Genomic DNA, 27006 nt, shown 5'->3' on the forward strand with positions numbered 1-27006 from the left:
GTTGCTCTTGATGTTAAAGAGGGTATTGAGTGTAGCGGACTGGATGATCTTAAGGTGTGCAGGCTCCTCCACAGGAGCACTATGGGTGACCACTCCTGGCCCCAGAACTAATTCAGTCATAGGAATATGCTGTCGACCGCCAGACCAGAATACTCAGGGTGATCCCAAGATGGGAAAATTAATCAGGGAGGCTTCCAAGAAATGCAATGCTGTGATAATAGCCATGAGCTCACGGGGTGACTTTGGGCCAGTCACAGACTCTCAGCCCTGCCTTCCTTCACAGGATTGTTGTGAGGATATGACTGAAAGAAGAATTATGCAAATATATAAATATAATAAAGGAGAAGGAAGGAAGGAAGGAAGGAAGGAAGGAAGGAAGGAAGGAAGGAAGGAAGGGTGACTGTGGATCCCTGTGGATCTAGGTAATATTATGCACCTAGTATTGTGCTTCCACGTGGCAGTATGAAAAGAACCCAAAATCATTAATTTGGGAAGGTGGAAAATAAAGGTTAAGGATGGATTGGTGGTGCTGTCCCAGGGTTTGCTCAAACTTCTGGATCATGGTGGGGTGTAGGAAGTCATCCATATAGAGATGTGACCTTGATTTAGCCATGCTGGTTCCCCCACACCCCAAAGAACCAAGTCTTCTTTTGCATCACAGCAGTGAGTTGCTTGGATTTCCCTTCCACACAAATTATGCTACCCAGAGCCAAGACAGAGGTACCGGAAGAAGAGGCAGTAGAGGACTCAAAGGTGGGAAAAGGCAGGTTTGTCAGAAATCTGGGTGAGCAGTTCTGCTTGCTGCTGGAAAAGCAAAGGGATGAGGAAACATGAAAATGTTTGCAACTGTGAATAAAATCGCTCCCTCTTCTGCCTGGACAAGTTCCCCAGCTCTGGGGAGTCTAATCCAGACTAAAATGTGCTTGCATAACTTTCCCAGCCTGCTTCCACCTGCTGCAGACGGCCATGGCCAAAAGGGCCCCACCTCATATAGAGCATGGCAGAATAACCCCTCCCTTCCTCCTGCACAGTGACGTGAGCGTCCTGTGTGCCCCTTGGAGCTTCCAGGTGTGAGAGAGTGGTGCCTTCAAGCTCACGTTCCCCAAATCTGATGAGACACTCAGGACGCAGCTCTCCCCTCCCTGGACCATCTGAACGGACAGGCATTTGTTAGCTTCACTTTCTCAAAAGCCTCTACTCCTATCTAGATTAGCTTTCCCCTACCCAACACCCTTCAGATTCGTCGTACTACAACCCCATCATGATGGCTCAGGATGATGGTGGCTGAAGAGGGTGCCAGGTTGCGGAAGGCTGGCCTGTTGTTGCAATGTGCCATCACATCATCCCCGACTTATGGCAACCCTATGAATGAGAGCCTCCGATTGTCCTGCCCTTGCTCGGCTCCTGTAAATTCAAGGCTGTGGCTTCTTTTACGGAGTCAATCCATCTCAAATTTGGTCTTCCTTTCTTCTTTTGCCATGCAATTTCCCTAGCGATGATTGTCTTCTCCAGGGAGTCTTGCCTGCTCATGATGTGCCCAAAGTATCACAGCTTTAATTTTGTCATTTTTGCTTGTAGAGAAAGTTCTGAATTTATTTGACCTAGGACCCACTTTTCTTTCTGTTGAGCCAGAATATTCAGAATGTTTTCCTCCAGCACCATGTTTCAAATGCATCGATTTTCTTCCTTTCAGCTTTCCTCATGGTTCAGCTTTCACACCCATGCATAGTGATCAGGAACACAATCACGGTGATAATCTTGGCCTTGGTCTCCAGCAAAATGTCCTTACACTTGACCATCTTTTCTAGGCATGGACTAAAGTGCCATCTTTTTGCTTTTAACAGTCACTTGCCAGACAAACATTAAGTAGGTGCAACCAGCATCCAGTGAAGTAGCAAAAAAGCAGCATCTGTTGAACAGAGATGTGTGCCAAGCAGTCACGTCCCCGAGCAAGTGTGCTGGGGTTCAAGTCTCCAGGTTTTTGAGGGGCCCTGGGCAAGACACACTCCATAGGCCCCTCCCTCAGTGACACCACCTTCTCACCTGGGCTTCCTCTTCCACCTTTCTTACCATTCCTGCTCGCTTGAAGACAGACAGACAAGAACCAGGGAGCAAATAGGCTGCATCAGCTCCACTGCTATGCAGGTGGCAAGACTCCAAGGGACCCTGGCCTGTCCTTGGCATACCTGCCCTGCTCAGCCTCAATGCATGTTGCCCCTTACCTACTGTTCCTTCCTTTCGGGTGGACACGTGCCTGACCACACCTGGCCCTGGCAGCCTTGACATATTTATCTTGGATACTGCACACTCCTAAAAAACACCAATTTTCCTTCTTTGTATGTGTTTATCCCAGTTTAGGATCTTGGCTTCAAGACTTGGTTGACTTACAAGAACTGCAAAATTTTTTCTTCTTCTGACCTATGGTGAATTTCTAACGGTGAATAGCTTAAGAAAAATCTTTAGCCTTCATTCCTCTCTACTCCATCCTAGAGCCATAAGACATGTTAACCTGGTTAATAAATCTGATCCATGCTGTCCCATCTTCCTGGGACCTACAAGACTGTGTTCTTTGTATCTGCCAGTTCCTGCACAAGGAGTAAGATGCACTGCTCTTGACTCTGCTACCGAAAACGCCTCCTTTGAAATGATGAAGGGCAGCAAGATGGTGAATTACAGCCTCGTTTCTGATGAAATTCTGAACTGTAAGATCAGCCTCTTCCCCAGGAAAGGTAAAATTAAAGCTGAAGTGCTTTGGAGAATATCTGCAGTCCTGTGACCTTCTAGAAGGTGGTGTTGTAGAGTGCTGCGCTTCTCCGTTTCCCTCCCCCTCGCATCTCCCCCTTCCTACCTTGTGTGGATTGGAAAACAATTTCACCTAGGAGTAAAGTGTTGCATTCCATCAACTGTACCAGGAAAAGATGAGGATATCGAATTTCCCTGGGATGAACTCCAAAGTGGAAACCACCAGGAACCGTAAGATTTTGGAAAGGAAAATGACAGCACTGCATCTGCTGTTCTTTAACTCACTCATTCATCAGGTTTTGCTGTGAGAACCAGTCTGTGCTCTTTGCCCCCATAAGCCCTGCTTTCTTCCCACTCAGTGCAGGAATCTCAGCTACCAGCGCTATTTTGGATTCTGGGTTTGAGCAGTTACCAAGAAGAGCTCTTAACTCACTTGGACACCAGCTGAGGACCAGCACAGGAAGCCTGCCGAGTGAAGCACTAAAGATTTTCCTGGACTGAGTCATGTCAGGCAGTGGTTGTTGGTAGGGATGTACCTCGCTCCCTCTCTCTCTCACATACACACACTTTCCTGCATACCAGGAAGAAAGCAGAATAGTGGAGAAGGTTTAATCTACCCATCACAGCCTAGCCCTTTTTTCCTATCCAGGGCATTTTGCTATGGAATATACAGAACATAAACATTCTGTGTCTCCTGTTACTGCCACATATAATTCTGTGTTGCTTTCCTTAGTACTTATAACATTTATTTTTACCCATTTTGTCTGTTTGCCTTATTGTAGAAGGATAGATTTTTGTTTTGCTGTTGCAAGATCTTGCCTCCCCAAACTATCAAATAAAACAGCAATCGCTTTCCTGGCTGTCCACCAGAGGGCACTCTTGCTTCAGACATAACAAGGGCAATAGGGACTGTTAAGATTTTGAGCCTGTTAATACCACCACAGCAATGGACAATTATTTTAAACTGGTTTAACTGACATGGCTTCCTCCAAGGAACTCTGGAAATTGGATCTTCTCTCTGTTAACCTAAAATTGCAAGCTATTTTATGTGTGAAAGGAAGCTATGATGCTTAAATCATTTTGCCATTTACATATATTCTAACAAGGCAATCTTATGAATGTCTGTCTGTTCATAAATAACTTCAATAGGACTTACTCTCTTGTAAGCTTGAAAGGGCTGCAGCTTCAGTGACTCAGGTGAAACTGCACTTAGCCTTAATTTAAGGCCAATTATTTGAATTCTCTGTGGTAAGGCCTCAAAGCCTAACTGGTCCAAAATCAGATAAAAATGGCCTCTAACTAGAGCAGGGATGGGCATCTTGTGGCTCTCCAAATGTTTTGGCTTACAACTCCCATCAGCGGTAGCCAACATAGCCAATGATGAGCGATCATGAGAGTTGTAGGCCAAACAACAACAACAACAACATCCAGGAACAGCCCAGTTTGCCCATCCCAAGGGCATTTCTGTGACTGTGGTCTCGAAGAGACTCATGTGCCCAGGGCTTTGTGAGGTCACCTGAGGCAACCAATATTGGAGCAGAGACCTCCAAAGCGACCCCCACTTCTGATCCATCAGTGCCAGTGTCAAGCTTACACTACTCAAACCCTAACCGTTCATCCATCTTTCCTCCTTTACATGTAACATATTTATCAGAAAGAAGGGGGTGATTTGAAAATGTATTTCATGTCACTCTGTATATTTCAACAAGTCCATTCCAGGTCCAAATGATCACCTGGAGGTTTGCCAGAACTTTGGGATTCTAACAAAGACAATTTCACATCATGGTCTCTTGTGACGGCAGTGGGGAATTCTGAAGGAAATAACCTTTCTTTTGGTTGACAACATGGATGGAAAACACAAGCGCATCCTGCCCACAGGGTGGCAATCCAGATTTCCGTGAGAAGCCCAGAAGGAAGTGCAGCAACACAAGGCTTAGTTCTCATGGCTGGTAGCCATTCATGTGTCTCATTCCTTCCGTGTATCTGTTTCTCCTGATCCACAAGCGTCTTTTGTTCCATTTAAGCCTGTTTAGTCCAGCCCTTGTCCCATCCCCCAAGGCCTTCATTACCTACCTCAGCCGGAACTCATTCATTCCTGTAAGGGGGATGACAGTACTTTTGCCATTGAGGAGGATAAAAGGGGTTAGAAGGGTCGTGTGCACTCGAAAATAACATTTAAAAATCCAGGTGGTTACCCATTTCGTTTTGGGACGGCTGTTTGCATGGGAAAGCGCTTCCCTTGTATTCTTCAACAGCAGTCCGAGCTTGTAGAGCTGGTGCTACCTCAAAACCTAACAAGATGGTCGCACCTTTGGCCCCTTCCTGGCTCCGTTCTTCAGCCCTCTTCCCCACCACCGCTTGCACCCTCACGGCTCAGACGCCATGGCATTTCCCGCGTTTGCTTTGTTGCTGGAAGCTGCGCAGCTTGTGTGCCCACGCATCTCTCCAGGGCAGCGCCAGGCTGTTTTTGTCAAGGATCAACCGGGCAGGGTCAGGCGACTCTTCATCGTTGCCAATAACCAGGTAAGATTTGCCAACTTGGAGGTGGAGGCATCGGCAGGCCAGATCTTGCTCGGGAACCCACAGTGGCTGCTCACCCCGTCGAATGGGCACACGGCGCTGGCGGAAGACCGTGAGGACGGAGGCGGTAAATTGCCACCATGTGCCGGACTTCTCCATGGCCAGCAGCTGTGCACGGAGAACTGCCGTTGCACGCAGAGGTGACAGAAGAAGAGACAAAGAGCTGTCAGGAAGCGAACCCAGCTGGTACTGCTCCAGCTCTGGAGCTATGACAGCACTTCCTAGTCGATGGCCAGTTACTCCCTCCCACTATGCAGGACTGCTATTGCCCCCGTTTCTAACAGTTTGACAGCATTGCCAGGTGTGTCCACCCAGCACTTCCCAGAAAGCTTGTGCTTCCAGCTATGATGAATGTATAGAAAGGGGACAATCCTATTTACCCTTAAAGGCGTCATTTCCAGTATTTGCCATTTTAAAGCCATACTGTTTCTTGAAGGCCTACTCATGGGGCACAGGAACTGACTGGGTGGTTTTTTCCCCCCGAGGTGGGGGGTGGGGGTGAGGACTATGACTTCCCTTCCTAGTTTAGGATTTCCCCATTACTCTTTCAGCAGCAGGACTTCACACCCGTACGTCAGGGAGGCAGGAAACTGTGCCCTTGGAGGAAAGTTGGTATTACCATAATCCTTCTTGCAGTAGTTCCTCAAGTTCATGTGGACACGTCCTCGTGGCGGCTTGCAGTGGGTCTGACATTCCGTGCCTGTTGAACGTACAGGGTTATGCTGGGGTGACCTCCTCCTCCTCAACACTCCCAAATCAACAGTCCTCTGGGGCCTGCGAACCAGACCTCCAGGAAGGGGATTGTTAACCTCTCCCTGCTAGATGCTTCCTATCTACCTCACAGGAATGTGAGAAGCATTGCAGAAGTCAGAGGAGCCACCTGGCACTGTCAGGCTCTTGGGGTCCCTCTGGGGTCTGTCAAAGGGCCAGGTTCCCTTTCCCCAACCACCCCACTGTTCAGTGGTTTCCGGGCTCTTTTACAGAGGTTGAAATGCCTCTTTTGAGCTACTGGCAGTCACAACTTTAGCTCCAAGAGGCTGGTCTTTGGGCCCCACCTCCTCTGCCTTCGGTCCACCCCGTTTGCCTTCATCCCCCTCACACCAGCTTCTCCAAAAGTGCATTCATCCCTCAGGCTGGAAGAGATTCCACCCCTGAGTAGCCCCCAGGGTCCCAGGAGATGCCCAGGCTTGAATCCGGGCCCTCTGGCAGGCAGAGGATGGGCTGGATCCCCACACAATAGCCCTGTGATCCTGCTCACTCGTGCCTCTAAGCAAGTCCTCTACCTTTTAGGCTAATTCAAGGGCCTGGCCTGTACATGCCACAAAATAAGGGGGTGACACGGACTAGCTTGCATCGGCTTGGGTCATGCTCTTGGTTTGCCTCCATATTAAAGCACACGAGCAGCATGTGTGGGAAAAGTTGTCACCCGAGTGCCAGGACCTTGATCCAAGTTGTGCTAGTTTCTATACACAGGCATTCAGAGGGGGGTCCTCTGTCTGCTCTGTGAAGTGGTACAGTCCTCACAGCTGCCTTATTCTCCCATGTTTTCAGCCTGCCCAAGAACCAGTTTGTCACTATGTGAGCAATTGTGGCACGTCCTTCTGTCCTTGGTCACACACGTGTGCCCATGCGCACATGGCAAATCCATGTACCACTCAGGTTTTCAACATCTTGGAAAGCCAGACGTACAAACAGACTGAGAGCAACAATGTCTATGGTCATCCTTTTGTCCCCAGCAGCTGCAACAGCCCACTTCCTGTTTCTCTGTTCATGGGATGATGGGTATGTGCAGAGATGGACCTCTGCTAAGCTGACATCCCGCAGAAGTGTTTGACTGCAGCTCCCATAATTCCCCATGCTGTATGGGAATTATGGGATTTGCAGCCCCACCTATCTGGAAGGTACCCCAGATGAAAAGGCAAAGCAACCCGAGCCTTATGGATCGTGATTAGAAGCAAGCGGTCCTGTGCGGTGGACCCTGAGAGCTCTCCCACCTTGCAGCTTCCATCGTTAGCAATGTGCATCACAATGGCTGCCAAAGGAGGGGGAGGAGCCAAACGGATGCAGCAACTGGGGTGGCGATGATGGTGCGTGGAACACGAGAGAGAACCAAGAGCCATCTCAAGCATGCTTCCGAAAGGCGCTGTTACCTGTCTTTAGGCTTGCCAGCTTAAGAAATAACAAAATTCTGAACTGGGATCTGGGAGTAGAGCCATATATAGACATTGGGTAAGGAGGGGGCAGGTAGAGCCCAGCATGTACATAAATTACGAGATATCCTTCTCCAGGAACAGCTAAGATGGGAGATGACTTTTCCTTTGACAACGGTTCTTCTTCTTTACTTCGTCTTTTACCGCTTCGGGTGTCAGTAATTACCTTTTATCTGTTCCGTTTTTCTCTCTACTAGAGAAATTAAATTATCTACAGAGGTTTGCTACATTCTTGTGGGTAGGGACTTACAAAAAAATTCGTTTCATTTAGTTAAAGATCAGTATCTATTGCATTCCCACCCTTAAATAATTGTTAATGGATTTTCCCGGCATATTCCTCAGCCTGTGATCTTGTTTGTAAAATGGGTTCCTTAAGAAAAAAATGCTCTTTTAAAATACATATTTTGGGGGGAAATATACATGTTCATGCATTAGTCAATGGAGTTGGGTGCTTACTTAAAAATTGTGCGCCCAAATCTGCCCTTTGGATAAGAACAATGCCAAAAAAAGCTCATATTTGGAATAGGATCAAGGCAGGCCAAGCTCTGAGATGGAGCTCAGTGAGTTCAGGCCGCATCGATTCTCCCATCAGCACTGCATGGCTTAATTAAAGCCAAGGTTTGTTTTCAAAGCTTTGGAAGATGCCCAGTAATGATACCATGCTTCTGAGCAAGTACAGAGTACCTATGCCCCGATGCGACTGAGTAACCACAGCCCCAAAATTCAATACTGGAGTGGGAGTGTGGCTTTCAGGAAGGTTGGAGCTTTAGCACCGTTTTCTAAAACCAAGCATCCTTCTTTTATTCAGAGGGGAAAATAAGATTTGAATCCCTTTCTTTTCTTCTTCTCACCTGCATTCCATTCCTGTGGGGGAGGCACAGTTGTCGTCATCGCTTCCTGGATCCCTAAAAGACGGAAGATCCAAAGTAAGCCATTTGCTTTTTAAGTATGTTCATAGAGACGAAAATTCTTCACCGAGAAGAGATAAATTCTTAAGCCTCGGTAAATTGTTTCATATTAAGCTGGCTTGCATGTACTTGTTTTTGCACCAGTGCTTCTGCTAAAAGAACGTTGTTAATATTAGTCGTAAGACTTGTCTCCCACTCCAGAGATTTTTGTCACAAATCCTCACACCCAAACTGCAGCTTTTAAAAATTTAGCAGAAGTCTGTCTTGTGCCCTTCACATCAGTCCCTGCAACAGATGGGATGCTTACACCGTGCTCCATGAAGTTATTTTCTCAAACAGCCATTCCATGCAGAAAGGTTGAGGGTTGCTAGAGAACGTGTCCTTTCCCAGCTATGATGTGTTTGCCCGCTTTAGTGATGATTTGGGAGGCAAAACTTGCCAAAATGCCCTCTCGTTCTAGGACCGTGATGGAAAATTTAGTGGGAGGGGCTTGCAGATTACCAGAATTAGTAGGATGGGATCCCCAAACATATTAGGAATGTTCCCCTAGCAGAGGGAAATGGCTTCTGGCTTAGGAAGATCTGTCATATAAAAGAGGGTAACTAACATTGTTTCGGTAGCATACTAGAGAGAATAAGGTAGCAAGACACTGGCGGCTAAGTGTTAAATACTTTAAAAAAGAGAAAGAAAACAAGATGACCTTTCTTGATATTAGCTTGAAATGCATACCAGGTAAATGCATACCAGGTAAATGCATACCAGGGATGACTTCAGGTGAGTCCAGTCTACCCGGTTCTTTTAAAGGGTACATAGTTATCATTATCTTGGCATCTCAGTGCTGCATCTGTTCCTTGTGTTAACATTAACAGAGATCAAAAGAAAAAATTTGGAAAATGAAGGATTTTTATGGTATTTTATTTCACACGTGTGTGTGCTTTCACACCTGTTCTTGTTGTTGTTAGTTGTGAAGTCGTGTTCGACCCATCGCGACCCCATGGACAACATTCCTCCAGGCCTTCCTGTCCTCCACCATCCCCCGGAGTCCACCTAAGCTCACGCCAACTGCTTCATGACACCATCTAGCCACCTCATCCTCTGCCGCCCCCTTCTTCTTTTGCCATCTATTGTTCCCAGCATTAGGCTCTTCTCCAGGGAGTCCTTCCTTCTCATTAGGTGGCCAAAGTATTTGAGTTTCATCTTCAGGATCTGGCCTTCTAAAGAGCAGTCAGGGTTGATCTCCTCTAGGACTGACCAGTTTGATCGCCTTGAGGTCCAAGGGACTCGTAGAGTCTCCTTCAGCACCACAATTCAAAGGCCTCAATCCTTTTGCGCTCAGCCTTCCTTATGGTCCAGCTTTCACAGCCATACATTGCAACTGGGAAAACCATAGCCTTGACTATACGCACTTTTGTTGGCAGGGTGATGTCTCTGCTTTTTATTATGCTATCTAGATTTGCCATAGCTTCCTCCCCAGGAGCAAGCATCTTTTAATTTCTTGGCTGCAGTCCCCATCTGCGGTGAACTTGGAGCCCAGGAAAATAAAATCTGTCACTACCTCCATTTCTTCCCCATCTATTTGCCAGGAAGTGAGAGGACCGGATGCCATGATCTTAGTTTTCTTAATGTTGAGTTTCAAGCCAACTTTTGCGCTCTCCTCCTTCACCCGCATCAAGAGGCTCTTTAGTTCCTCTTCACTTTCTGCCATGAGAGTGGTATCATCTGCATATCTGAGGTTGTTGATATTTCTCCCAGCAATCTTAATTCCAACTGTTGATTCATCTAGGCCTGTATCTACACACCTGTATCTACACACAGAAATATAAACATTAATCAGGATATTATTACTCCAGCTATAATTCGGAATAGCTCAGATGTTTTGTTTGTTTGTCTTTCCTCTTGGCCCAGGAGATCAACACGGAATGATGGCCCATGAGGAGCAGGAGGTGAAGTGAAGTGATGTGTTGGGTTAACTCTCTGAACTAGCAGTCCACTCACTTTGATGACGAGGCAGAGGCAGGTGAGGCATGTAATGGTGTGGGAAGAATTTTATATCATACTCATCTGTGCAGGCCAACTTTCCCTCGAGTTAGAATTCCATCTCTAATGCAGGCATCCCTGCCCTGACTCAGTGCAGAAAAAAAATAAAGTGCCCTAGGCTGTAGTGGACATCAACTACAATAAAATGTTGCAGCATGAAGCCACTCTGTTAATGCTGAGTCAGCCAGCCTATGCCCTCCTTCAGGATACTCCATTCCCTTTTCCTACCCATGCTATGCCATGTGTCTTGCCTAACTGCCTTAGGAGTCTTTTTCATATATTTTTTTTTCCATTTCTGCAAACCTCAGGACTCTGCCAAGTCTACCAATAAGCAGGAGTGGTGTTGCGTTGACCACATAAACATCAGCACTTGCTCTTGGACATCAGAAACAGAAGGAAATATGCCTTTAAAAGAGGATTAGAGAAACGCATGATGCATAAGACCTTAAATGGTTACTTGCAACGGTGGCCACAAGGAGCCTCCATGTTCAGAGGCAGTATACCTGTGAAACCAGTATTTTACTTTTCTTTTTAATTACACGTGTCAGGACAAAATGAGCAAAAGCTTTGCCATACTATGGCTGCTGAAACTCTGACAGTGTAAGAACAGGTTAAGACTTAAGCTACATAGGATTCCTGGTCTGAACTGGGATCCATGGTGCTCATGCCTGCCTGTCCTCCAGAGGCACCCTCTTTGATATGCCAGTTCCCTTGTCCTGAAAGGTCTTCCTTTGGGGAGGGGCGCCTTAGACATGCTCAGGTCTGCCTTTTCCTGAAGGTTCTTCTCTTTTGCATTGTGTTCGTGGGTTTGTCCCCTGTTGTTTCTTTTTTATGTGCCTCTAGCAAACTGCCTACATCCCCACCTGCTCCCCAACCCTTCCTCCAAACTGTTTGTAACAGGTAGGTTATAAAACATCTTGTACAGGCTCCCTCTTGGTAGTCCCTTTGGGGCTGCCCACATGCTGCCTGAATTTCCTGCATGTCTGAATAAACTGCAACTGTTCTTTGGACTATACACCCCCAGCGGATTCTCTTGGGTGCTTTTCCCCCACTCTTGATGCATGGATATCCTACCTGTCCTCTGGGGAACACAGGAATAAGTCATTCTCTACCCCATCGCATCCTGAAGTGAGTTAGAATTGCCTGAGAAAGAGTGATCGGTCCAAGGTTTGCGCCTCTGCAGATATTCACAGCCAGGGCTTCTTGGTCCTACTCTGACACCCTCTTAGTACTGCTCTTCTGGCTTTCTGGGGCAACTTGAGGCGGGGGGAGATTGCCTTCTTAGCTTGCACCAGGCTTTCAAGGGGATCTAGGCTGTTCTTACTTTTACCTGAGACACAGGTAAGTGCTAAGGTGCCTCTGATTACTGAAGCACATAAATGGGGCCATGCTGAGATGTGTGCCATGCAGGCAGGCCCCAAAGGAAAGGCTGCTGTGGAACAAGGGTTAAAGAAGTGGCCAAGCTCACGGATGCAGGGGGCGTGGGCGCTGCGGCTTTGCTGGAATCCCTGGGCGCAGCGGTTGCAGGTGAGGCCGGTGACCCCGTTCTTGCAGTGGCACTGCCCTGTCGTTTGGTTGCAAATAGCACCGGCTGCTCCAATGGGATGGCACTGGCAAGCTGCGGAGGAAAGACACTGTGTCACAGTCCTTGGATTCAAGCGCCGGGAGCTTCCCCAGAGCAATCTGGCCTTCCCTTCCCCATCTCCCCACTGGAACATGGGCACATGCCCTTTGTGTGCACCTCAGCACTGTGCCCACGAAGCGGAGCCCGCTAAAGCACTCCCTGCCTCTAGCTTAGCAGCTGCAAAGGGCTGGGCAGCTTGTGATCCTCCAGATGTTTGGGCTGAGAAGCCTTGGCATCCTTCATGCTGGGTTGATGGCGTTGTAGGCCCAAACATCTGGCGGGTCACACCCTTGTCCTACATGCTAAAATGAAAAGAACACAGACAGGGTACATTTCATGGCCTTTCCCGGCCAGTACACTCTAACATGGAAGCTACAGAATTAATGTTCTCAGTATCCTCACCCAACAGTATTTTCCAGGGTTCCAGAGCGGAGGAAGCCGTGGCAATTCTGCCAACCTGGAATCCAGATTAACAGTTCTTCCCTCATTGACAGAGGGAGACGTGCTATTTCACTAGCATGAGAAATTTGGAGGGTGGAATTGGGCTTCATGAATTTTGCATTAACTTATGGCTCAAAATGTTTTTAGCTTCCCTTAAATTTGCTTACAGAAGACTCCCAGTACAAATCAGTGAAACTCTCATCACTTTCCCACATCTATGAAACACTCTGAGAATTTTAGAGAACCAGGAGCTCTCTAACACAACGTTCTCAGATCTCTCACACAAATATAAATTTCTAGAATTCAGGTAGCGTTGGAGGATGCCAAATAAACCAATCTTAAGTATGCTGGATGGCTGTCTTTTTCCTGCTCCAGATTCACTTCCTATTGGACAGCACTAGTGCTGAATCTACGAGGAGGGGAAATGGGAAAATCTCACATGGAATCTGAGCAAAGCAGGGAATGGTGTGCGTTCCCTTGGGGTGCCGCCCCTAGTGAGACCCTGGCAGCCCACCTCACCTTTGCAGGCCTTGCTGCTGGTTATGGGGCGGCTGAAGTCCCGCCTAAAGCCAGGCTGGCAGTACTGGCAGTGGCGCCCGGCTGTGTGGTGGCGGCAGTTCAGGCAGATCCCCCCACTGCGGCGCCCCGAGAGTTCAAACAGCTCCATGCTGAACCGGCAGCGATGGGAATGGAGATTGCAGTCGCAAGCTGAGGAAGCAGGAAAGGGGACTTTCAGCTCTGCAAGTGCCCCACGCCCCTGACCCAAACATTCTCGCCCCCCAACCTCCACTGCCATTCCCAGCCCTGAGTCCCCCCTTCTAAAAATCACCCCCAGTCCCACACACTGCGCTGAACCAAAGATAGCTCTGCAGACTGCCCGGGTCACGTCTGCCCAAGATCCTGGCTTGGATCAGGGGCTGTTTGCCACAGTGAAAATAGCCTAATAGAGAATGTTCTCAGCAACCAGCAGTGTTGACTTTTGAGGGGGGTAACTGGTAAGCATGGCACTAGGCTTTGATCCAGCAACTAAGGCTAAAGCAAGAACACGGGAGCTCAGGCGGATGGAGCTCTGTCGTGGGTACAAATGTCCTTCTGTTTACGCAGAACACCAGGGAGCAAATCCCAGCCCTGCTGCGATCACACGCGAAATCTCCGCTGGACGTGCTCAGTCTCACCCACACACTCATGCGCATCCTTGGGAGTGGCCCGCTGCCAGGGCCTGTCCCAGTAGAAGGCTTTGCAGGTGTCACATTCAGGCCCGGCCGTGTTGTGCCGACATTCACACTGGGGGGGCCCTCCATCTTCCCCGGCTGCGCACTGCGAGGCGTGTCCGTTGCACTTGCACCGGCCCCCAACCTGCAGCTCGGCCACCCCGTAGGACACCTCCCTTCGGCGCAGCCCCAGGGTCCGCGTTGGGTGCATGTGGTCAAAGGACACCCGGAGGTCAGTGGCGGTCACCCAGTCCTGCAAGACAGGGCTGTACTCAAACATCCTGGCGGAGGGGCGGCCTGCTAGAGGCAAGAAGGCCACCAGGCCCCCTGTCAGAGGTTTGGGGGCAGTCTGGGCTTCAACGCAGGCGGCCTCATGTTCCATGGCCTTCAGGATGGTGGTGGTCGGGGGCAAACCATAGCGCCGGTGGCAATGGGTAGAGAAGAACTGAAAGGGGACCCAGCTGCGCCCATAGTCCATGGACTTGTAAATGGCCAGGGATTCTGGCCGTGGGGAGCAGAACCGGAGAGCCACGTAGAGAACTTCCACTCTGCGCCCGAGAGCCAAAGTGAGTGTGGCATTGGTGGCCGGCTGGGACCACCAACAAGTAGCTCCCCCATCGATGTCTGTGAGGTACTCTGGCGAGTGGGCATTTCTGCTGCAGCGCTGGCAGAATTTTGAGGCCGGGTCACTGGAATCCTGGAAGGCGCAGAATCGCCCGGGAGGGCTGCCACAGGTGCTCGACGCTTCCACCAGGCGCCCCGCGGCCAGTTCGGACAGCTCAGGCAGGCAGTAACGTGGACGCTGGTTGGCATCGTAGCAAGGGTCACGAGGGCCGGAAGCCAGGCCCGACAGGAACGGGAGGAAAACTGCAAAGCCCCATGGGAAGTGAAGCATCTCGCGGGGGAAGGAGTCTGGAAGCCACAGCTAACTCTACATCACCTGGAAGAGAAAGTGGAAAGTGAGGGGGTGTGATAGGAGAGCTGGCAGTTCAGGACGGAGAAAGATTCACGACCTCTCCCTCAGCACACACATTTCTGCCTACTCGGTCCGTCACTTCCCCAGTGCTTCCCCTTATTTCTTGGTTCTGTTCAGGTGCACTGTGCTTATTGCACAATGATATGAAGTTATTCAACTGCTGTGTACAATCCAGCTCCTTTTCTCTGGGGAGAGCACTTCCTCTGTGAAGTTTCACATTTCCCCAGCACGCAAAGCACGGTGCTGTTATGCACATACAGCCCACATCTGACCAGTGAGAAGTTCCAAGGGAACCAGCACTTACTCTTTTTTTCTTAGAAAGCATTTCTTTGATATATGGTTTATATATAGCTACACTCATAAATAGAATATAAAACGAAGGTCTACAATTCCTGCTCCCCATCTGACATCTAGGGGAACTCATACAACCACAGGAATCCCTGCACTGAGCAGGTTGGCTATTGACTTCCTTTTCAGATCCAGTTCCTACTGGGTTGAGACATGGTAACCCACACTCAAGGGCTGGGTATGGGGTAAGTGTGGGTTGTCATTGAACCATGGATTGTTCCTGAACCCTGGTTTCGCATATTGCCCAAGCCATGACTTGTGAACCAAGAACAACTTATGAATAGAACTCATCATTTGTTGTTGGGTTATAAATTGTGGCTTGTTTACCATGGTTTGTTATCGCAGCTGGGTTCGGACAATATGACGACCCATGTTTCAACAACAACCTACAGTTCAATAAAAACCTTCACCCAACCCTCGAATGTGGATTCTCTAGTTTATTTATTAAATTAGCATCATGCTCTCTGGGTGGCCATGGCAATTCTGTTGTCTGCGCCCAGTCAATCTGACCAAAAAGCAACAAGTAAGCTAGCCCTCCCCTTGGTTTAGGGGGCGAGAGGAGGAGTTGTCTTTTATTTGGATAACAGAACATTGTTTGGGCAAGATTCCTTGGGGCTGGTTATAGTGGGAAATTTGGCAATACAGGTGCCCATTGTGTCATGACATTTCTCATAGCCACACCTGCAGTGAGATTCCAAAATTTCAGGCACCTGTGTTGATTTGTGTCAACGAACCAGTTCCAAGAGTTGTTGTATCCTCCAGACGCAGATCTCACTAAAGCTAACGGGTCTAAACTGCCCATTGAAAACCAACTTCCAAAACATTTTCCATTACAAAAGGAAACAACGTATTGTGGTTGGGGACATTCATTTTCCTGCAGCTACAGCTAACTTCAGAGGGAACCGGGAAGACAGCATGAAGCGGCAGATGAAGTCAGTGCAGGAAAGAAGAGCTAGGAGGGCTCTCTGAAGTGGTCTCCCACTCCTGACCCCGAGCCAATGCAGCCGGCCAGCACTTGACACTACCAAACCCACTTTGGTGATTTGAGAGCTCATACCATAGAGATGTGGGGCTCGATGCTTATGAAGTTCTTCCTAAAAGCTCCATGCCCACTTTCACGATCTGCAGAAAAAAACTACTCAAGGCAGGCTTTGTCAAAATCACCCTATTTTCAATGGAATTTTAGCCCTACATTAGAGCAGGGGTCTCAACCTCGCGGCCCGTGGGCCAATTGCCAGGACGGGTGGGGCATGGGGGAAGGGCCCTGCAGCCTTCAAAGCACCGGCGGCACCCAGACTGGCCTCCGGGAGCAACAAGGGATGAGCAGCCCACCACCACCGCGGTGGTGGAATACTTGATGTGGCCCAGCCTCACCCAGACTCTACTTCCAGAGGCCCCCAGGTAAGTTGAGTTTGAGACCCCTGCATTAGAGTTAGGGGTGTGTACCAGGGTAGGGTTATGGTTACACAGTTTTTTAAAAGCGTTCCTTGAGTAGCTTTTTCTGCACAGTTCATCATTTCTGCCCATTCTAAACACATTCCAACCATCAAAATCACGCCAGGACACCACATTTTTCTAACCCTAACCCTACCCTGGTGCACACCCCTAACCCTAATATAGGGCTAAAGCTGCACTGAAAAGAGGGCGATTTTGAAAAAGCCTTCCTTGAGTAGCTTTTTCTGTGCAGCTCACAATTTCTGCCCATTCTGAACACATTCCAACCACCAAAATCACACGAAGATACCTCATTGTTCTAACCCTAACCCTTACCCTAACCCCAACCCTACCCTGGTGCACACCCCTAACCCTAATACAGGGCTAAAGTTCCATTGAAAATAGGGCGACCTTGAAAAAGCCACCCTTGAGTAGCTTTCTCTGCACAGCTCATCATTTCTGCCCATTGTAAACACATTCCAACCATCAAACTCACACCAGGACACCTCGTTTTAGTAACCCTAACCCTACCCTGGTGCACACCCCTAACCCTAATATAGGGCTATATTTCCATTGAAAATAGGGTGATTTTGAAAAGGCCCCCCTTGAGTAACTTTTTCTGCACAGCTCAGCATTTTGCCCTATTTTCAATGGAACTTTAGCCTTACATTAGGGTCAGGCGTGCGCACCAGGGTAGGGTTGGGTTTACAAAAAGGAGGTGTTCCGTTTGCAATCCATGATGTAACACATCTTGTCACAACTTTGCTGCTAACTTCATCCCCCTTACCTGAAAGATGGGGCAGGCATCATACATTTCAATCTCTGATGTGTATCCAGTCCCAAACTGATGCAGCGCCTCCTGGGGGCGGGGGAGGCAGGGATGCTTAAAACTGAGTAACACCCTTGATTTCTAAAACTCCCCTGCATTTAAAAAGCAAGTCCTCCACGGGTGGTCACCCTTGGTAACAAGTAGGTAGGGAGCTGAATATGCTCCTTGAGTTGTTAAAGCACCTGTTCTTCGTTCTCTGATCATTCATGGAACAATAATTCACACACACACATACCCACACATCTCAACAACCCACTTGAATCTAGAAACCAGGCCCAAAGAGCCAAATAGATGAGAATTTAATGAGCGTGAGAAACTAGCTTTAAACTCCCTTTTCACAGTACAGGCACGAATGGGAATTAACCCGGTCCCAAGGGCAGGTTGGGGGAGTACAGAGGGGGGAGAGAAAGGTAATAAGGAACAAGGGCTTGCATCTGGTCACTGATGTGTGTGTGACAGAGAGAGCGAGCGAGAGAATGAGAAGGAGAAAGTACGTTTTGAGAGGGGTGGTATGTATTTGAATGGATCAGGGAGCGCTAATTTGTGGATTATGATAAGCCAAATTCTCAATTTTCCCTGCGTTCCAGCATGCTGGGGGTTGAATAAACATGTTGGCTCCCCAAGGGGGCCACATCCATCGCTCTTCTGGACAGCACAGTTGGCGGGGGGAGCAGATGTAGGAGGAAGAAGGGCCTTCTCTCAGCCTAGTTCCAGCGGGCCTCAGAGCAGGGGGTTTCCATCGCAAACGCTCAAGCTCGGGGAAAAGCTTCCCCCAAAGAGCATCTCAGACCATGCTGGCTTCCTTAAGCAGTGGAGACATCTGCGTTCCTTGTGGCTGTCAAGGAAGACCATCACGCTGAGCTTACATCCAGGGCATTCCACCTGCCCTTCTGCTCAGAGATCCCCATAAATGCTTATTCCAAGCAGAGAATGGTGGTTTCCTCTCCCTCTGGTAAGACAGGCAGTGACAACTGAAACTCTGCCCGACTGGTCCCAGAGCCTTAATCTGCACTGTTTTTGGTTCTGCACCCTCGTCTCCCGACCCTGGAGCTAACCTGCTCTTGCAGCCCACGATCCCCCTTTTGACTTCTGCCTTCACACAGTATCTTGGCCTTCCCTGCCTGGCATGCCAAGCTGCTACAGGCATTAAAGGTTGATCCCACTGTCCCCAAACCATCTATCACCAGAGTTAGCGTAGGGCTAACGGCCTCAACTCACCTTCTAGGTAAGGAAGGAGGAAGAAATCCATGCAGGTGGGACTCTGAATGTGAAAAACCCAGGAGTCCTGGCTTTCTTCAGTATAACCCTTCACCCTGCCAAACTTAACTAGATCCTTCTTTTCCCAGAGAAGAGGATACAGTGAACAGGAATGCTATATATGAAGAATTTGGTCACTGCAGCTTGCCAACTTTATAGATACAGGATCCTGCCCACCTGGTTTGGCATGCAGTCACCTAATGAGGAAATCCTACGCTTTTGCTGGGAACAAGGCTCTTGAGGTTTCTCTTCTTGGCACCTCCCCAAGGCTTCCTCTTCCATTTTCTCTGCCGGAGGGTGTCTTTCACACAGGGACTTTTTCCTGGGGGTTCTCCTTCCTGCCCTTCTGTATGTTCCATGACAGAACCCAAAGTAGCACTGTGGTATACAGTGAGTTGGACTGTGAAAACAAACAGGCTTCTGTAATGAATAATGGCACCATCAGGAGCAATGCCAGACTTTCCCTGCTCTAAAAAAGCCACAAAACTGGGGGGTGGGGGCAGCTGGGAGAAGCAGGATGTTGCGGAAAGACCTCACACACTTCCATGAATGCACCAAGAATGCCTCCTGTAGAGAAGTCCTTGGTTACTTATTGCATTTTTTGGTTTCCCAGCTCTCAAGAACCTCTGCACAAGAGCTTTCCCTTCTCATCATCCATTTTATTCTCACCACAGCCCTGAAGCAGGCATAGTGACTGGCTCAAGTTTACCCAGAAAACTTTGTGGCTGGAGGCAAATTTGAAAATGGCTCACCCTGCTCCTAGTCTTGTAGTTTGGCAGAACGATCCTACTGATGGATGGGAGAGACAACAGTAGGACAACACCCTTATCCAAAGCTGAGGTTGCACCGACAAGACAGAAAGCAAGGAAGTGTGGCTTTTTCCTTGTTTTGCTCCTTTTTTTTGCTTCCCTCTCTTTTTACGGTGCTACTTTCACGATTCCTGTCCATTGCTTAGAAGCCTCAACTCAAGGCTTAGCATGAATGACTCCCCCCAGCCCCAATTCCAGAGATGTTTTGGGCGAATAGCACCTTCCCCTACTCAAACCCTGACATGCCCCTTTTCAGCTGCACAGATGTTGGCACCCCGACACTGAAGAGGCAAGAGTCACAAGTATTTCTGCAGCTGCCAGGAGAGGATAGGAAGGGTTGGATCCCCCCAGCCCACTTCAAGATCAGAGTGTCTCTCTCTGTATCCGTAGTGCCGAAGACCTCAAACATCCCATGTTCCTAGGGACGACCACTCAAGCACTACATGATTGCAGTCTTAGCCGCTGCATTGCTCTCTTTGATACTTGGCTAGTCATGATCCCCTTCTAGATGTCTAATGCTGTTTAATCTGAAATAAAGCAGTTAGGTACTGATTCTCCAGATTGCTAAATGACCAGAAACATGCAAACAGCTCGACCTGTTCTTGTGCTTGGCATCTGAAGCGATACTTAGGGGAGGTTTTCACAGCATGGAGAATCTTTATCATCTGCACATCCAGATTCTGGTAAGAGCAAAGCTACAGTGGTTAGTGGTAAAGCTCTGGAGATTCAGGGTGGAAGACAATTTGTCAGGAGGTGGAGCCTGCAAGAAACTGAGTGGTTCGGAGAAAAGCAGGGTAGCAGGTGGTTGGGTAGCTGGTGGAACAGAGCGGGCATGAGATGGGCAGTTCCTGCCAGACTTGGGAATCTGCATGACTTCCCAGTCCCCAAGACAGGAGAGACCCAGGTAAACACCACTGTGGAGATACTGAAAGGACCTTTTGATGGGTCACTTTGGAAGTGCTCCCGCCGTGTGAAAAGGAACAAAGAGGCTGCCATAAACCCTAATCCATGTAATCTACTTTTTTATGACAGACCCAGATAGAGACAGTCAATTATGAGATGGGCTGAGGCGCTCACGGAGGTCTGGCGGCCCTAGACTCCCGGTCTCCTGTTTCTTCTCCCTTGATAGGAGATAATCCTTGCAAGGGAGAAAAGCAACGCCTGTCTTGTCTCTCGTTCTTTTGTCCCCTAATAGCTAATTGCCTGGTGGGGAGGGCGGGTGGGAGGTGCTGGACTGTGGCACATTCCTTCGCGCCAGGGAGGTCTCTTCCCTGCAGCGTGGGTGGCTCCTTCTCTCTGCCATGTGCTTCCTCCTTTGCAGGCACATCTGAGCCCAAAGCCTCTGCGTCCCATGTAATCTTGGACTCTTCTGCTTATGGGCAGACAGCACGGAGGTCTACGTGTGACATATGCTGGCACTGGTCCTCCGTGTGGATCGTTTTCCCCAGGAGACGAATGAGAAGGGACAAGGAATGGGATGACCTGGCCCTAGCCAGAGATGGGGCAGTAAGGGGGCATGTCTGTGTGGGAACAATGCAGAGGAGCTGCTACTCCCCACTAAAATATTGATTTGTTTCCTGGTTTCCTCGCTTCCTCTGGGCAAGAATGGGATGAACAAGTCGGCTGCGGTGCAGCTCTTCTCAGTGGGTCCCCCAATGAGATATGGGCCCTTGGCAAGTGCCCAATCACACTGACCCTTGACTCCTGCCATGATTTTCTTGTGCTGAATGGCCAGAAGCATTAAACACGAGCAGGTTACTTCTTGGCAACTTATTTATTATGCTGATGTCCATGTTTGCTTCCATGAGGAAGCTCAAATTGGGAGTACTCTTTCACTAAAGCTCCCAGTCTCCTTAACTTTGCCAAATCAGTTGTGTCATTCAAACCATGCCCTGGGACATGGGATAATGAAAACCTGGAGTATCCTGAGGGGGCCAGGTCCACAGTGGCCCTTGTGGCTAGAGGCTCATGAATGACAAGTTCTGAAATAACACCGCCATTTTCCTATATGTGCATGTAGAGTTTCCAAGCTGAGCACACTGAGATGTTTTTCTGGGGTTAAATTTTAGCTAAGATTCATCAGTGTTCAGCTTTGGAATATGAGCAACCAACTCATAGGACTTAAAAGTCTATTAATGTCTTGGCAATGGATTTAAAACTGTGCCTAACCAAACAAAAACAGATGCTCAGAACTTACTGGACCTAGGGCACAATCCTACACAAGTTGAGGGCCTACAACTCACAGCAGACTCCAGCCAGCATATATTTGAGACCTTAGTCAAGCACATGCGATACACATGGATGTCTTTGCTATTGTGGATACATTCCCCCTTGCAACATGGGAACTTCTCTTGGCCAAGATGCCTGTGACTCTCCACTTAATACCAAAAAAGAAACTTCCTTTCATTTCATGGAAGGCACAGTGGGTGAACGGCTACATCCTGGGCTTGTGGACCTTTGGCCTGCGTGAAAACACAGAACATCTGAACGCTTCTGACAGCAAAAGTGACAAGGGATACAATGGTAAATTCAGGAGCAGAGGAATTCATCACATCCGTCACATTAGCCATTACCTCAGGAAAAGTCCAAACAACATAGATAACTCAGTTAGTCCGTATCAACAAACCATTCTGTTTTCATCTCCACTGGGAAGAGGTCTTTTCTAAACAATTCTTAATTGCCATTCAAGAACAAGCCATTCCAAATTGCTTTTTTTTTTTAGTGCAGAGGTAGCTGAAAAGAATGCATGGCTGCTGGAAAAACACAGCTCTCCCATCCACTCCAGCTACGGTAAGAATCGCAGCCAAGCTCAGAGGGATCAGAGACTCTTGAGTGGGTAACAAATGTTGTTATGATCCCTGCTAATAAACAGATCAGGACTTTACACCTTCCAAATGGAACAGATTTGGATGCAATCTTTGGTCAAAATCTCCACATTTCTGAGCTTGCAATGTGATTTGTGGACCAGAACTAATACATTTGACAGCATGTGCGGATTTGAAAAAATGTGCATGAAAAAGCATACTTTTTTAAAAAATGGAAGCACATATGCTTAACTCAATGGGAGAAGAATGAGCACATTTCAAAGATGCATACCTTTGGAAAAGATGCACAAAATACACAAGGATCTTCATGCAAAAAGGAAAAAAAATCAAAGTTCATAATTTGATACGTGCTTGAGTAGGATGAGCTTTCTGAAGGTATTTGGAAGACGTTGGAGCTCTTGAGTTTTGCTGATTTGCACACCCCGTACAGAGTATTTGATGCATGGGGTTATGGACAAGACGCTGCCCTTCCCTGGCCCATGTGCAGACGCTGCCTCAGTGCAGCTCCGAGGAGACCCTCCTGCACTGCCCCGAGGCCAGGCAGCCCGTGGGATCCATCCTCCGATCGCTTGCCATGGCTGCCACTTGCCATTGTGCTGGGCTTGCCGCACTGTGTGGCGTTACGCATGTAAGGTGACTGACCAGGTGGGAGCACCAACCCTGAGCAGGCGTACGGCGTAAGCCACTAGGCTGGGCACCAGAATTGGGGGCGGGGGGCAGCCACCACGTCCCTGCCCCCCAAAATCTGTCACCTGCACTGTCAGCTAATGATTGCCCTGGTCCGGAGACAGGGTGGGTCCCTGTAGGGACCACTGGCCTGCTTTTACCAACATCATCACACCTGGAGGCAGAACATTTTTCCAACTCCACCAGTGTCGGAGGAGTGGGACACAGCTGGTCCTTCCCCTTAGCAAGCCTCTTCTCTGCCTTTCTCTTCCCACTGCCCTCCTCACTTTTTTTGCTGCTCATATTATTCTCTTCCTCCTGTTGCTATTTATTTACTGACAGAATTTATCATTCACTCCATATTTACAGGATTTATATGCTGCTCTATATCTGACAAGCAGTGAACAATAAACAGAGAAGAAGGATCAAAATACAGAATGAAAATGTTTAAAATCAGATTATGTTATTGAAAATATGGCTGGTCACCTAGGGAAGACTTGTTTAGATCAGCTTCAGCTGCTTCAGCTGCTGTCATGAGGCTGGAAGTCTGTTTTATTTAGTTCTGGCTTTTTAGCTCTTAATTTTATTTGTCTGATACAATGATATTGCATTTTAACTTAAGTGGCGATTATGAGCTACCTTGCCTCCCCAACCTGTCTCTATGTGGGGCTGAAAGTAATGATAGAAATAACTTATTATTTTCATTCATTATGTATTATCAATTAGTTATTAGTTATTAATAATTATTTCATTTCTATACTGCCCCATAGCCAAAGCTCTATGGGGTGTTTAGAACTATCCATAAAAAGACAACAATAAAATGCAATAAAATATCATAAAGAAACATAAAAAGATAGGCAATTAGAAAATGGGGAGTAATGAAGGGGTGATAATGATGCAGCAACAATGATGATGATTATGCATAGTAGTGTCAATGTATAACAAAAGAGTTAGATCCCTGCCCCAAGGTGTCTCCAATCTAAACTGGGAAAGTGAGCAGATTACTGAGGGAGGAGAAGTGAAGGAAAGTGAAACAAGAGCAACCCCCCCCCCCGAGAAAGCAGGAAATAATGTGGAAATATATCTGAGCATACACAAAGTGCTTTTCTTGAACCACGAGGAAACACAACCTGCCCCCTGCACATCTGTGAGCAAGAGACATGATTTTCAGGCAGGACAGTGTGTTGGTGCTCCCACTCTTTTTAAGTATGGGAGTCACAGGTAAGGGCTGGATTTTCCATTTGTCCCAGCCAGGGTATGACTGAGTTTCTGCTCTTTCTCCCTTCTCCAAATGCTCAAATAAACACTCCCCCTTCCTTCCTGCTGTAAAGAGTGAAACGTTCTAAATTCAATTTTACGCCCTTCTGTGAAACTCTACACATCTCCACCGACAACCCTTCCCTGCCTTAGCACCTGCCGTGCATGTGGTGCGAGGAGCGAGAAGAAAAAACATTAAAGTTGACCTATGCAGCGTTGTTGCTGTTGGCTCTATTGTTAAAAAACTGACATGGTCACTTAAAAGAAGGTGGCAGTGAGAACCAATTTCTTCTATCTTTTTTTAAAGCTGAAATAGCTCCGTCACCATTTTTCCCTCTCCTTCCAGTAGCAGAAACTATCCTGACAAATTGGAGAGGGTTTTTTTGAAACCATCTGGAATTTCAATAAATCACTTGTCAAACATAAAACAAGAGCCTTTCTTTCAGGATGGGAGGTGTGTCTGGAATGGTGAAGGTCCCCTGCCAAGTTTCTACAGAGTCAAATTCTGGCATGGGTGGAGGTACGAGGGACAGTCACCATGTTGGAAAGCTAGGAAAGATTTGCTTATCCGTCAAGGTCTGATTCACACAACTCAGTTCACATGTGGAACTCTCTGGGGCTTCCCCATAGACAGAACCGGCAACTGAGGCCGCATTTATGATTCTTCCAAATTATTATTATTATAGCTGAAGTGGGTTGCTTGTTGAGCAGATCAGAAGAAAATTGGGTCTACATTGGTTATGTGGATAAGCCCATTGTATTTACTCAGCATTTAATCCAGTTGCAATAATAATAATAATAATACTTATTTCTTACATTTCTATACAGCCTATAGCTAAACTCTTTGTGTAGTTCATTGTAATTTATCATAAGTATTAATAAAGTACAATGTAAAATTCCAATGTACAAAATTTAACACTTTAAACATTAAAACAATTTCACTAAAAACAAGACCTGTTGAAGACAGCTGACCTATCCCATCATAGGCCATTACATGCCTGGGAAGAGATGGCTGTTTTAACCTGACAACAAAAAGGTGAAAATGTTGGTGCCACACATGCCAAATAGGGTTATATGGAATATATTTTCAAAGTTCTGGATTGGTGGAGGCTGGAGAGGGGGAAAGAGGTGGGCATAACAAGATGCCAACTGCAAAGATGTTTGTTTTACATCTTCATGGCTTTTTATACATGTGCTTGTCACTCCCCACTCATGATTATTCACAGATGATACTATAACCTCCAGTTTCCTTAATTTAAAAACCAGAACTTCTAACAAGTTTTCTTTTGAGCAGGGAAAATGTAACATTTGTTGAAACAAAACACTTTTTCACTTGTGTTATTATACTATACCACAGTGCCACCTAGAGGTTATATATAGAAAACAGGATCTCAATTCTGTGAGGAAACCAAGAGGAGATACAGTCGATTAACAGCTTCAGGTTGCAAAGCTATTTGTCAATAGCAGGGTCATCTCCTTTTTCCTTTCCTTACTGGAGCTTTCCAGGCAACTGTTTTAATTGTTCCTCAGCCACTGATGTGAAGCCAAGAACCTTTTCCAAAGATTACAAGAAAATCACTTGTTTTCTTAGCGCACAAACTTCAGTATTCTGACCTTCATTCAAAAGGAACAGACTGTGTGCAGATGCACCTTTGGGAGAAGGGTATCAGGTTAACACCTTGTATTAACTTAACAGAAACATGCTTTAACTTGTTTGTCTGCTGATATCTGACACCAGGGACATCTTAGTTCATTGGACTGACCGTGTGTCCTCACACTGTTGGTATGGTAGTTATCCAACAGTAGACCACATGTAAATGCCTGTGAATTCAGATTTTTTTCAGGAATCAAATAATGATTTATATTAGGGAAATTACAGAAATAATCCCACATCTCATGATTGTGTTACTGGACTAATTACAAAAACTGGGACCAAACAGAACTAAATTTGCCACCTGTGAACAGCTGCAAGAATATTGATAGCTATATTGGGGGTGGGGAGGAATCTGAGAGATTTTCAGTAACATTGGGAGATCCTACCTTGATCTTCCTGCTTGAAATTGATTTATGCTATATACTTTATGTAGGGTAGGATTAAATATGTGAGTAATATGGATTACATATTGGAGCAGAACTTTTACTATCCCTCATTTTTATTGGGTTGCTTTGATGCAATCTTTAAAATTATATTTTTGACATATGATGGTCGTTGACTGGGAAATAGGTATGTGTGATACATTGTTAATTAAGATCTAAACATCATTTTTGCTGCTGTGAACTGCTATCTGTGCAATAAGTTGTTTCTGGCAAAATCAGAATTTAGTAACATGACTGAAGTATTTGAAAGCTTCAGCAGACAGTTGAAACTGTCTGGGTTGACTGGACAATTGTTCAGAGAGGAAACGCAGTTAGACAAGCTCCAACTGCAGTGAGGTTTTGCTTGAAAGGAGACAGTGTGCATCATTACAAGGGTGTAGCCATCGTTTCTCCGGCTCGTTGCTGCAAATGGGTCTATCATTACGGTTTTTGCCAAAGTGTTGCCGAATTTGAGTCACAGTCTCCATCTAAGACCGTGGCTGAAGGGCAGCCTTCTCTGGCCACTGCCATTGGCCACAAGGAGCCCACTCAGCCTGCCTTCCGGGAAGCACATCATGGCAAGCGTGAAACCAATCTGGCCTCCACCCTACACTCAACCGTCCAGAGAGGGATCAGCCGTAGGGACCTTGCTGTGGCTTTCTGTGCCATAAGGAACACTTCCAGGCACTTTGTAATGTAGAACTAGTGGCTGGACTTTTTCTCCTCCCTCGCAACTTCTTTTCCTTATCTGCTGTGTCTTTCAGACTATAAACCTG

General features: G+C 47.3%; 1 protein-coding gene across 1 annotated transcript; it reads right to left on the minus strand.

The window, feature by feature from the left end:
* Nucleotides 1–5115: 5115 nt before the first annotated feature.
* Nucleotides 5116–14648, minus strand: NTN5 (netrin 5). Its single transcript, XM_044447698.1, has 6 exons — nucleotides 13718–14648; nucleotides 13062–13250; nucleotides 11946–12095; nucleotides 8384–8437; nucleotides 5942–6022; nucleotides 5116–5444 (listed from the first exon to the last, which is right to left on the minus strand). Exons 1-6 carry the CDS (start codon nucleotides 14646–14648, stop codon nucleotides 5116–5118), a joined length of 1734 nt encoding a protein of 577 aa, XP_044303633.1.
* Nucleotides 14649–27006: the final 12358 nt, after the last annotated feature.

Source organism: Varanus komodoensis, unplaced genomic scaffold (assembly GCF_004798865.1).
Source record: "Varanus komodoensis strain SLA01 unplaced genomic scaffold, ASM479886v1 scaffold53, whole genome shotgun sequence".
In the NCBI taxonomy this organism is placed as follows: Eukaryota; Metazoa; Chordata; class Lepidosauria; order Squamata; family Varanidae; genus Varanus; species Varanus komodoensis.